Source organism: Palaemon carinicauda, chromosome 23 (assembly GCF_036898095.1).
Source record: "Palaemon carinicauda isolate YSFRI2023 chromosome 23, ASM3689809v2, whole genome shotgun sequence".
Taxonomy (NCBI): Eukaryota; Metazoa; Arthropoda; class Malacostraca; order Decapoda; family Palaemonidae; genus Palaemon; species Palaemon carinicauda.
The window spans coordinates 76,836,458-76,849,604 of NC_090747.1; the positions used below are offsets into that span (position 1 = coordinate 76,836,458).

Below are 13,147 nucleotides of genomic sequence, written 5' to 3' on the forward strand. Positions count from 1 at the left end.
ATGATTTTACCTCTGTTTGATATAATCTGAGAGACTTGTTTAAAAAAATGTCATTTTTTCATGAGTTTCTGAGCATTGATGTGTTAATGATCCTTTATTACGGCCATCGTAGTGGTAAGCAGTTCATAAGAAATGAACCTGTCAAATTTGGTTATAAGATTTGGCTGATGTGCAGTGCTGCTGTCCATCTATTCCATATATCTTTTCAATTTACTGTAGTAGAGAAGAAAACAGGAAGCTAGAAGCTTGCATTTCAAGTCATTGTCGACATGTTGGTACCAGCAGTGAATAAGTATTCACATGTCATATTTTTTGACAAATTTTTCATCAGTTATGCATTGATGGTTGATTTTACAAAACAGGCTTCAGTGCTTGTGGAACTTTGCCCCCCCCCCCCCAAAAAAAAAAAAAAAAAGATATAAGAAAATGGAGTTTCTTAGGACTGCAAATCAGATGATACGATTATATGCCCAAGATTGGATTATAACAGCATATATAGGAAAATGGCAGTGGAGTAGCTATATCCAATATGTAGACCTATGCATAACAAAGAAATGGCTTTGGTATGCAAATAATAATGAAACCAAATGTTGTCTACCTACAGGTCAAGGCTGCCATCAAAGAAATGGTGGTGGAGTATATTCTCATATCAGCTAACACTCTCTCTCTCTCTCTCTCTCTCTCTCTCTCTCTCTCTCTCTATATATATATATATATATATATGTATATATATATATATATATATATATATATCCATTATAAATTATAACTATCTACAAATTCTACCAGCATGTGAATTCTAGCTCTCACCTGACCCATAAGGATATCTGACGTGGAATATCCCTATTCTGGTTAAAAATCCAAACATCCAGAAAGACAAGGAATGCCAGTATCATCTTACCAAAGGCAAGACAGTACGACATAAGCGAAATCACTTTCTTGAGCATTAATCTCTCGAAAAACACACGTCCGAATTGCAATAAATGTGGCAAAAAGCTCCATAAGAAATGCAGCATCACATTCCAAAAGTAAGTTCACTACATGAACTAATATCAACAGAAATTTGTCATTACAATAATGTTATATTGCAATATTTATGTTAACACAGATAGTTTTTTTTTTCTTTTTTTTTGCAAATAGGGCAATTTTGATTTTTTTTTAATCCCAAGATTGTACTCATTAAGTGTCCAACACTATCCACATAGTGTTCCCTTTCTGTTTACTGATAAATTATAGAAGACTGTGTCTACCAAGATATAATAAACCACCTGATAATTAATATAAATGTGAATGTAGTGCTTCCATATTGTCTACCACTCATGCCAATAACTCATCTTATTAACACCAATTCACACTATGTAAGCAATATAAGTTGGTGAAATTAACGACAAGAATACTGTATCTTTTTAAAAGCATTTGTAATCCTAAGGACATTTGCCACCACTGGCAATTAGTGCTATATTATCATAACCAGGACGTAATAATATGAACTCGAATGCTCAGTCTTTTTTATTTTTTATTTTAGATCAACATTTGTATCCATGATCCACATCCACATTGGTGCTAATCCACATGAAAAACTTCGTACCCTGTCTAATTCATCTGATGACTAATCTAAGTTTATTTTCTGTCATAAATAATTAAGTGACTTGACAAAACCTGAAATACATTCTTTCGTCCAATAATCACCAGTACAATTTCCACATGCCTTGCTATCTTTGTCGAACTTACAACAATTCTTAATATGACCATATCTCTCTGAAAATTTATATAAGTTAACACATGGTAGGCCTATCTGTCACGTGTGTCATATGCTACCTGGAGTAATGATTGTATCCTGTTGTCATAAATGGCCTTTAGAATTTCCGAATCCTATCTCAGAATGATATGGGAAGTCCCTTCTACAGTAGGTTTCTAAAATTTCATACTTTTACTCTCCTATACATTAGGGATTAACTGTAAGTACAGTAACGATTTCTGTTAATTAATTCGTTTACCATATCGACCTATTCACTTTCATCATTCCAGCTTACCATTTTTTTTCTTTTTGCAGCTTTACCATCATTCATGTTATATATTCTAATTCTGTCTCGTGTCTACTGGTTCCATAAGCAAGATTTACGTTTCTATTTGTGGGAGACCCGACATTGACCATTGCAATATCTCTGGACTTTGTCTACCTCTATCAAAATATCAGTGATTGTGCATGAAACCTGTGAAGACTTTATTAACAACAGATTATCTTCCTTAAATTTGTGTAAGTTTTACTCTTCTTCTTTTGGGGGGTGGGGGTTGGGGTGGGGGTGGGGGACAGGAAGCACTCCCGTTACTACCTCATCTAATAATTTTATTTTATTTTGAAAGATAATCTCTTCTAAATTTTTACAACGATTCATATTTTTTTTCGCAAAATTATTTAGTTTTAGGTCAATGGTCTGTGATAAATTTATCAAGTACCAAACTGGCTTTAACTCATGAATATTCTAATTCAACAATTTTAGCCCCTTTTTCAGCAATTGAGGCCTTTTGGATTTTTATATATTCCTGCTTTGTTAATTTCACTTCATTAATAAATTAAGGACGCAATCATGCGATGCGCTTTATATTATTATCATTGGTGGAATTAAGAAAGACATACAGTTTGTGATGCCATACATGATGAAAATTACATCCTGTCCACTCCAGATTTACATACGAGACACGCATATGTTCACTGTTTCCTTGTCATAACTCTTATTTTCATGTAAAACGCAACTTATGTCATTAAGGAAAGGTCTCATCCGTCCAAATAAAGTAGGAACCCAGCAATTCTGCTTACCACTGGCGTCAATGAAGGAAGGAAGGAAGCCAGAGAAATGTCTTGGAAATTCACATGCAAGATTACAAAAGGAAAAAAATGCCGAAATCTCTCAAAACGTCTGTAGCTGACTATTGGTATGATTTCATTGACAGTCAGTTTTTCCTTATCATGCAACCATAATTTGGGGTTTCTCAAATAGCAAAGTTATACCTCGCTACAAGGAATATTTTCATATTTATATGATCCAGTTTTGAATTACATCTTATATAAATTACCATTATTCATTAGAGCGTTAAGAAAATTTTGCACTTTAGTTTATTTTATGAGAAATTAAGGAAATGTCCTCTTACCAGGCAAAAGCATTACAAGGAAACAAAATCTATATTGTTGTTGTTGGGCGGAGGGATTCGCCTTTCCATCGGCACCTCCTAGGTTATAGAATTGACTGCCCTGGACTCCTATACAAATATTCAAAAGTCAAGCCACAAAAGTCCCCCAAGGTGTTCGGTTTATTTAAATATATTCATGCACTGGAATGCGTGAATTCATATTTTTTAACATTTTATTTGGCAAATTAACAATTTTAATATTAAATATTATCTAAATCATGCATTATAGGTCTATATACAGAGATATATGCATCTTATACTAGAAAAGAAAATATCATATATAATCTTAGAATGGGATTCGGACAAAATACTCGTAGTAGTAAAAGTAAACAAAAGATGGCGCCGTGTATCTGTGTGTTGTCAATGACATCGTCAGCTGGTATGTTGTTATTTGTATACTTCTCCGTTGTTTACTAGTAAGTTTTATTTTTCCCTATTTGTTCAATAGTTGTCCATCTTGTGTATTATATAACTGCATCTAAATTTGCCATTGCATTGGTAGATATGCGATTTATGCCAGCCCTGCCCATTCAGCACAACTAAGTGACGTGTACTGTAATGTTATCCCTATTTCATTCGTTTTCATTATAGGGTGATGCAACATTAGTAGAGACATTGAAAATTAAATAATTGAATAGATATTCTGTAAATACACTATTTTGAACCCAATATCTTGCTGATGGAAAAGTGCAGTAACGAAGTTAACTATTTAATAAAAGAAAAAACCTGTTTGTTCCCTTTGTCATCTTGGGTACCCCCCACAGGTGCCTCCTCTCTTAAAAACCTAAAGGTTTTGCTTCTGTTGCTAGTTGCTTGCTTAAACAGAAGCAGAATCAAAACATTGTATATTTTGGTCCTCTTAGTTATTTGTTTTCAAGAAGCGAATGTAGTTCATTGGAGCAGGGGAAAAATTATTATATACTTGTCAAATTGATTTTCTTTATGGAAAATTTGCTGTTCGTCTTGGTCTAAAATACGACAGTTTGAAATCAATGTTATTGGTAAATATACGATACTTGAAGCCTTTGTATATCAGCGGCCAGTTCCTCCCGCGTCGATTAAAAATGGACATCAACTAACCTAAACTTTCCCCCCTAACCTAAACTTTCCCCCCTAACCTAAACTATCCCCCCTAACCTAACCTACAATCCGTGTCCTTACCTACTTGCTTAACACCCCCGTGCAGCCTCCCTTACACTGGCGTATTCTAGGTTAGCTGTAATCATACATACAGGTGGCCACTATCATACATACACCCCTGATACTTTAATTTATAGCCAAATACATAAATCATATATTTTTCCTACTTGCTATATTGTGTTCTATCCATTTCTGACCATGAATATTGAGGCAAATTACCCATTCATGAGTGTTCCTACCAAACCTTATGGAAACAATTGGGGAACCACAGTGTGCATGAATGGATGAGCCATTAAAATTTAGTGAGGGTTAACTATCCATACTGCTAGTTAGCAGGGTATAGGGCGGGTGGCTTGCTACCCCTCTCACTCACACACCTGTGACTGTGATTCACTTTTCTGCTTTTGGCTTAGATGGAGAATGGTTGTTGCCGCTCTTCCTCCTCACATATTTGGACTGCCATTAATCTTTGTTGTTTTTTATATTGAGTGTGTATCCGCACCTTCCTGCGGAGATGCGTACGTGCCCTGGTCTTGAGGGCCGCACCTGTGGTACCTTTATGTCCGCAGAGGACACTGATCCTCACCGCCTTTGCCCGGTCTATCTGAGGGGAACCAGTCACTACGGCCCTCAACCACTACGGCCCCAGTCACTTCGGCCCTAGTCACTACGGCCTCTCTCACCGTCAACCCTAGTCACTACGGCCTCCCAAGATGGTAACTGAAATATAAGAACCACAGTGGTCCCCCCCTCTCTCTCTCTCTCTCTTCTTCTTCTCCTTCTTGGCTTTCTTTGTTTCTTAAGAGAGAGAGAGAGAGCACATGTCAATTTCTCTCTCTCTCTCTCTCTCTCTCTCTCTCTCTCTCTCTCTCTCTCTCTCTCTCTCTCTCTCTCTCTCTCTCTCTCTCTCTCTCTTATTATTTTATTTATGTGTTTATCTTCTCAAGAGAGAGAGAGAGAGAGAATAAAAGTGCACATAGATAAACATGCAAAATAATTAATTAAAAAAAACAAATACCAATCACTACGGCCTCCCAAGATGGTAACTGAAATATAAGAACCACAGTGGTCCCCCCCTCTCTCTCTCTCTCTCTTCTTCTTCTCCTTCTTGGCTTTCTTTGTTTCTTAAGAGAGAGAGAGAGAGAGCACATGTCAATCTCTCTCTCTCTCTCTCTCTCTCTCTCTCTCTCTCTCTCTCTCTCTCTCTCTCTCTCTCTTATTATTTTATTTATGTGTTTATCTTCTCAAGAGAGAGAGAGAGAGAGAGAGAATAAAAGTGCACATAGATAAACATGCAAAATAATTAATTAAAAAAAACAAATACCAATCAAATCAAAAAAAGAAAAAAAAAAAACAATAACGAACATGGGAAAGACAATAAACGAATAAACTTGCAAATATATATTAAAAATAAATGATTAAGAAATACAAGAAAATAATAACAACTCTTAATAATTCTATGAGTCCTTCAGAATGGCTCAACTTTCACCGGAGGATCTCATCATCATGTTCATCAATCCCAACAAGGTGCTGTTTTTACGGCTGAAGTCATTTCTACTGCAAAGGCCTTAGCCAAAGAGAAGGTTAACATTTTTCATCAGCTTTTTCTTTAGTGGATTGTGCTATAACTGCCACAGAAGCGGATGATGCAGCCTGTTTAAATACAGTTAACATAGCACGGTCTCTAAATCGTCTTAGACAGAGTAACAGACCTGATGAACCAGATAATTTGTGAAAGGAATAGAAGGAAATATAAAACAAGTACCTTTAGTATTTACCCTCATGTCGGAGAAGAGAAAGAAAGATTATAAGAAAGTTTTTAAAGTTATTTCAGACTTACTACAGGAATGTAAAGTAGAGAAATTGGTTTTAAGTTTTGAAATTGCTGTATGGTCGGCTGTTAGGACATTACTCCCAATGATAAAATAGCAAGGATGCTCGTTCCATTGGAATCAAGCCATTTGGAGAAAAATCCAAGAAATAGGATTGGCTGCACCATACATGAATCATTGCCCAACTAAGGATTTTATAAGGCAGCTCATGGTACTTCCATTCCTCCCCGAGGAACACATAAAAACAACATTTGAACAGCTTGAGTTACGAGTGCCTCCTGGACCACTTAAAAATTTAATGGATTATATTAAAGTGGATTCTGGGCGCCAAGTGACTGGACTGTATTCGGCCAGAGTATCCTTACCAACAATGACGTAGAGGGATACCACAGAAAGCTGAATGGTATGGCAGACACATCTCATATTCCATTTTATGTTTTAGTACCATTATTGTACAAAGAAGCCAAAAATGTAGCTGTAGAGGTCCGTCTTGTCAAGGATGGTAAACACACACGTTGCCAGCGCTGTCAGTTTAGAACAGTGCAAGGCAAAATATTTGCCTTATGGAAACGGTATGAAGACCACGAAATTACCACCAATCACCTTTTAAAAGCATGTTCTAAGTTATATACAAATGGACCTTCCAAATAAATGCTGTTTTATATATTGTATCTTAAGTTTTAAACATACTATATATTAGATTTCAGATCATGAGTTTTAAATCTAAATATATGTATACTGTATATCAGATTCCCTTATTTGTTTAGCACGGGTACAATTTGTACAGTTTGTATGAACCATACATTCTGGTTGTATAGGTATTTTCTTTTAATTAAATATATTTTTCTTTCTATCAACATGTTTTATAATGATATATATAATATATATATATATATATATATATATATATATATTCTTTTATTTTGTATTAATGCAAGGACACCAATGAATACCAATTTTCATTAAAAAATACTCTTTCTAATGACGGCCGAAGTGACTAGGGATGGGTGCCGTAGTGACTCATATTGTGGCCGTAGTGACTAGGGTCAGAGGCCGAAGTGACTGGGGCCGTACTGGTTGAGGGCCGTAGTGACTGGCAACCTACCTGAGACAGTGATGTGGTGAATCTAACAAGTGTAGTGAATGCCAGGAGTGATCTGTGTCCCAGTAGGAAAGGTTCAGGCTCTGGCGTAAGAAGTCCAAACGGAATTCTTCTCCTTCAAAGGTTACTTCGAAGCAGAAGAAAACCAGGGCTCCTTCCGCTTTCCGACCTTCCTCCGAAGCTCCTGCTAGAACGGTCTCCTCCGGGGGACCATCGAGCAGTAGCGTAGACCATTTAACTCCTGGACAACCTCGGTCCTCGAGAGACGGTGTTGCTTCCTCTAGTGAAGCGGCCCCACTTCTCCCCCTGGGTGAGTCCTTGTCTTTGTCTCCCCTTTACAGATTTGCCAGGCCCTTCTTCCAAGGAGACTACTGCATCAGAGGTGCTGGGTTGTAGCGTTCGTCAGCATCGGAGGTAGACCCTTTATCCCTCGTTGATGTTGTGGTGTCAGAGGACTCGTCTTCTGCCCTGCCACCCGTCTCTCTTGCTTTGTCTGCTTCTTCCATGGTTGCCGAAGACTGCGCTTCCCCACATGCTAACCATCCTTCAGGGGGCGAGCAAAGTCCTAGGCCTATCTCTCTTACAAGTGTTTCCCCCTTCCGATGGGGTTTACTCATAGAGACGTCTTCGGAGGCCTGTTGTTGCTTCAAGTTGATCAGCTTGCTGATCCTCCCTTCCGTATGGGGTGTCATCGTGGTCATAGACCCAACGTTCTTTTCTTCCTCTTTGCCTTAGAAGTGCTCCTTCACCATCAGTGAAGAAACGCCTCTTTGGTTTATCGGCCTTGTCCTCGCAGCTATCCTCTTCGGAGGATCCTTCTCATCCTGCTTCGCCTGGTTCCTGACCTTCGCGTGCCTCTAGGGTAATTGCGCCGAAGGATCGTCCACGATCCTCTTCGGAGGGTGTTTGCCCTTCCAAAGGGCACATCCTGCCGCCTGACCAATGTTTGGCTGCTTGCCGACCTCCGATTCTCCGTTCGCCAACTCACCGACTTCCTGCTCATCAGTCTCCTGGTTCCTGTACAGCTGCTCGTCAACCTACTGCTCGCCGATCATTGCCATCGCACCCAACCCAAGCGATTCTTTGATCGGATTTCGCCTACACTTTTTCTCACGATTCTCCTGATCATCGTTCTCCCTCCAACATGCCTATCCCCAACACGTCATTCTCCCAAGCACCGTTCTCGCTGTTCACCGAAACAACGCGTTGAGTCAGAACGTCGTTCTCCCACTTGCGTTTCAATAACGCATTGCCCATCCTCTCACAGGACGCCTACCACTCTTCAGCATTCGGCTAAGCGTCAACGCTCACCTATGCGTCATTGACTGCATCCACATCAACGCTGTCCAACGCGTCAGTCTTCACCCCCGCGTCTGCGTTCACCTAAGTGTCAGCACTCGCCAACGCTCATCAACTCATCAGCGCTTGTCAAAGGGTCGGCATTCTCCTTTACATCAACGCGCTCCATGGCATCGCTTGTCAACGCATCAGCGTTCTCCGACTCTCCAGCAGCCTCTGCTGGCTCAGTGGCCAAAACATAGAGGGAAAGAGAACAGACGTCATCAGCCTTTGACTTCCAAGAAGTCACAGCAGGCCTCCACGACACAGGCAGGTGTGCACAAGGAGACTGAACAGGAGTGAAAAGGTAGAGTCATCTCCTCCGAGAACTTCAATCCTCTCTCCCAGGAGAAGTAGGCTTCCTCTCCACACGTCACCGTCACCCCATTCCCCTCCACGCAAACGCATAACAGCGCGACCGCTGGGGAAGGATGAAAGGAGCAAACTGGAAGAATTCAAGATCTCGAAGTTGCCTGCCGCTAAGAAGGATTCAACTCGAGCTAAGACTTCTGGTTCAGACCTCAAGACTCATCAGAGGGACCCTTAAACTTCCTTCTCTTCAGGGGATCTGTCAGACAGCGCCAGCATCAGCAGACAACCATGGTTTGGAGCTGGTATCAGGGCAGTGATAGTGTCCACAATCGATAGGACAGACGACCCCCTGCTTGTTCAACAGTGGGAGGATGGCTACAAAGCTGCTGGAACAGGTGGATGTAGCTCGTGCAAACCCTGGATAGTCTCAGTGATTCTTTCAGGGAATTGTTTCCTGTTCATTTCATCTCTCCCTCCACTGATCAAGGCTCCAGGTAGTGTCCACAAACGATAGGACAGATGACCCCCTGCTTGTTCAACAGTGGGAGGATGGCTACAAAGCTGCTGGAACAGGTGGATGTAGCTCGTGCAAACCCTGGATAGTCTCAGTGATTCTTTCAGGGAATTGTTTCCTGTTCATTTCATCTCTCCCTCCACTGATCAAGGCTCCAGGTAGTGTCCACAAACGATAGGACAGATGACCCCCTGCTTGTTCAACAGTGGGAGGATGGCTACAAAGCTGCTGGAACAGGTGGATGTAGCTCGTGCAAACCCTGGATAGTCTCGGTGATTCTTTCAGGGTATTGCTTCCTGTTCATTTCATCTCTCCCTCCACTGATCAAGGCTCCAGTGACGATAAACTACTTTGCGATGGGATCAGCAAAGGGGTTGGCCCTCCGGGCCAAAGTTTAAAACATGTTGGAGAAGGGCGCTCTCCAAGAGGTCCTTGATGACTCCCCAGTCTTCTGCAGTCTACTCTTTTTTGTGAACAAGGCATCTGGAGGCTAGGCTGGAGACCAGTCATCGACTCCTGAGCTCTGACATGGTCAGACAAGCAGTAAGACCACAGGACTTCTGGTGCACACTGAATTTAAAGGACATACTTCCAGATCCCAATCCATCCGTCTTCTAGGAAGTATCTAAGATTCAGCCTAGGCAACAGGAAACACCAGTTCAGGGTACTGTGCTTCGGTCTTTCCACAGTACCCCAAGTCTTCACCAGTGTTCACCCTCGTGTCATCCTTGGCTCACAGGTTTGGCATTTGTCTCCTTCGTTATCTGGACGACTGGCTGATGCTGACAGATTCGGTGGCAACCCTTCTTCAGCACCGAGACAAACATCTGAGGCTTTGCCAAGATCTGGCATTAATGGTAAACCTCGAGAAGTCATCCCTGCTTCCCACTCAAAGACTGGTATACCTAGGAATGATTTTAGAGATAAAGGCTAGCTACGTCACCCTTCAAAAGTTCCATCAGTTCCTGGTGGGTCACTGATTGGAGGTGATGAGCGCCAACACCGTAGTAGTGGCTTACATCAACAAGCTAGTTGGTACTTTTTCGCAGCCACTATCCTGAGATGGGCCGAAGTCCACTCGGTCTCACTATCAGCCCACTTCATTCCTGGCAAAAGGAATGTGCTCGCCAACAATCTGAGCTGAGCAACTTTGATAGTGGTTACCAAATAATCTTTGGATCATCTAGTAGCCAACAGAGTCCTGACTTTGTGGGGTTTTCCAACGGTGGATCTGTTTGCAACAGGCCTGAACTTAAGGCTCCCATTATACTACTCCCCAGCAACAGATCCCAAGGTTCTCTGGCAAGATGCATTCCAACATCAGAGATACAACATCAACATTTACGCCTTTCTCCCGTTCTGTCTTATGAGAAGAATACTAAGGTCAGAATATCGGTCAACCTCTCAATGACCCTCATAGCTCCGCAATGGCATCATGTAAAATGGTTCCCAGACCCTTTGCAGCTCCTGACGAAGCCTCCAAGAGAACTTCCTCCACGACATCTATGTAAATATCCACATGTCAACATCTATCACAAAGCTCTAGCTTTGCTACGTCTTCATGCCTTGAGACTATCCAGCATCTCCTTACTCAGAGAGGATTTTCACAAAAGGTTTTAGATAGGATGTCTGGATATCAGGAAAAATCTTCAGCATCAGTCTATCAGGCGAAGTGGAACGTCTTCTGTGGTTGGTGTTGTGGAAGGGGTATCTCTCCACTTGATGCCACTGTTCCAGCAATAGAGGAGTTCCTCGTGTATTTGCTGGAGGAAATGCGCCTCTCAGTTTCGGCAGTGAAAGGCTATCGTTCAGCCTTGAGCCTTGCCTCCAAACTGAAAGGAATGGACATCTCATTGCTAGAACTTTCTTTACTCACACGGAGTTACGAACTTACCTGTCTTCAGGTGGATGTGAGACCTCCCCCTTGGAGCGTGGTTCAAGTTCTTCTGTCTCTAACGATCTCCCTACTAACCATAATGCCAGGCAACAGATCAACTTACTTGGAAGGCAGTGCTCCTACTCGTTTTGGCTTTGGCCAAACGAGTCGGTGAACTTCATGGTCTCTCTTATGACATCGTCCTTTCAAGGGGATGGGGAGAGGTAACATTCAGCTTCGTCCCTGAGTTTGTTGCAAAGACTCAGAATCCAGTGGTACTGGATCCTGGATTCAATTCCTTTCGGATAACAAGTCTCCGCTCACCCTCTCCCCCCTCCCCCGCAAAAAAAAATAAAAAAGATGCTTCCCCCCATGGCCGAGAACGCTTCCTGGATTTCTCCCTTAAGAAATCTTCCGAGATCAACGGTCCACCGGCCAGAGCTTCCTGCGGTATATTTACTCGCGCAGTAGGCCTCAAAATCCTTCAGGAATCGGGAAAAGCTCTGGCCAGCTTCTAGATGGAAGATTCCAGGCTTGGGGTTCCTCCTGAAGTCGAGGACTTTGATCAGATCAGACAGACTGCATTCTGTCTGGAGGGACTAGACGTGGTTGATGGAGACAGTGTTGTCTGAGCTGACACTGAGACAGGTGCTGGAAATGTCACCAGAATCTTCGCTAGTGGACTCCTGGGACATACAGTAGTCAAAATTTCAGGTATTGCTGGTCTGGCCTTTTCCTTGGCTTGACGTCTCCGCTTTGGAATGGCCCCTGTCTGGGCAAGAACTGCGTCAGCTGTATCTGCTGGAGCCTTTTCTGGCCTACTGGCTTCAGCCGGGTTGTCAAGGAACTGCTCTCCTAGTCTATTGGCTGTAGTCTCTGGTGGACTAATGGGGTTAGTTGCTGGAACAGGCGAGGAAGCAAGCAGTCCACTTTGAACAGGAGACTCCCAGAAGCCTGGTGCAGGAGGGGTGTAATGGTGTGAACCCTGGAGGAGGCTGGAGACCTCCAATCACTGGCTCTGCTCCAGTTACTGGGACTGCCAGACCATTGATATTTAGCCAAGCAGGGGACGTAGAAGGAGCACTGGTGGTCACTGTGGTTGTGACCCCAGTGGCAATTTAGCATGTTGGTGATGGTTCAATGTTCTTCAGGGCCGCCACTTGAAGTGTCAGGGACTTGACCTGAGTTGCCAGGTCACTGACAATCTGGACAAGACTCTCCACATCCCGGCACAGGCTCTTCTTAACCTTTCGGCGTTTACTTGATAACGATGCCATATCTAAAGGTGTTTCCCGGGGCGGGGCACCAAAAATTATGTAGTGATTTGCGGACTGTGGCCAGAGGTAGCACCCGAACTGCCTAGTGTCCGAATACCAACCACACTCCAATGTTCACTACACAAAAAATATACAACGGTGTATTACCCAAAAATCTGGGTATGAGGCAAACAATCAAGGATGAACTTGGCACCATCCCTTGATTTTATACTGGGCAAGGGGATCCAGCAAGAACCCTACTTGCTCCTCATCTTCCCTTGCCTTGAGCTTGCTGTAGCGTGACCGCTGATTCATTTCTGGGAAAAATGAGCAGTATACATGAATAGCTTGAATTTCAGGTTAGATAGCTTCAATTTTAAGTAAGGGTCACAACACTAGGTGAAAGGGAACATTTATTAATTTTTTTAGCGATGTTTTCAGGATCAGTATAAAAAAAAAAAACTGAAAAAAAACAATTATACTAAGTAAAAGAAAAAGTACGCACACGATCACCTGCGCGCCAGCACACATCTGCGCTCCCTTTTCTGGAATGAAATTCTGTCTTCATAAAAACAAGCAAAATGATAT

General features: G+C 42.0%; 2 protein-coding genes and 1 pseudogene across 3 annotated transcripts in view; 2 read left to right on the top strand and 1 right to left on the bottom strand.

The window, feature by feature from the left end:
• LOC137617187 (uncharacterized) overlaps positions 1-3,206 on the bottom strand; it is a 12,348-nt gene extending 9,142 nt beyond the window's left edge. Inside the window, exon 1 of the mRNA XM_068347068.1 lies at positions 3,151-3,206. Coding sequence (XP_068203169.1) covers positions 3,151-3,163 — 13 coding nt within the window. The 5' untranslated portion in view covers positions 3,164-3,206. The remainder of the gene's footprint in view (positions 1-3,150) is intronic.
• Positions 3,207-3,475: 269 nt separating this feature from the next.
• LOC137617186 (uncharacterized) overlaps positions 3,476-13,147 on the top strand; it is a 112,542-nt gene continuing 102,870 nt past the window's right edge. The window contains exon 1 of one of the 2 annotated variants that reach the window (XM_068347066.1): positions 3,476-3,568. The gene's annotated coding sequence lies outside the window, so the exon portion shown is untranslated. Of the gene's footprint in view, positions 3,606-13,147 lie in introns of both variants that reach the window. The other variant, XM_068347065.1, reaches the window with a different exon arrangement.
• LOC137617668 (uncharacterized) lies at positions 3,526-6,812 on the top strand (annotated as a pseudogene).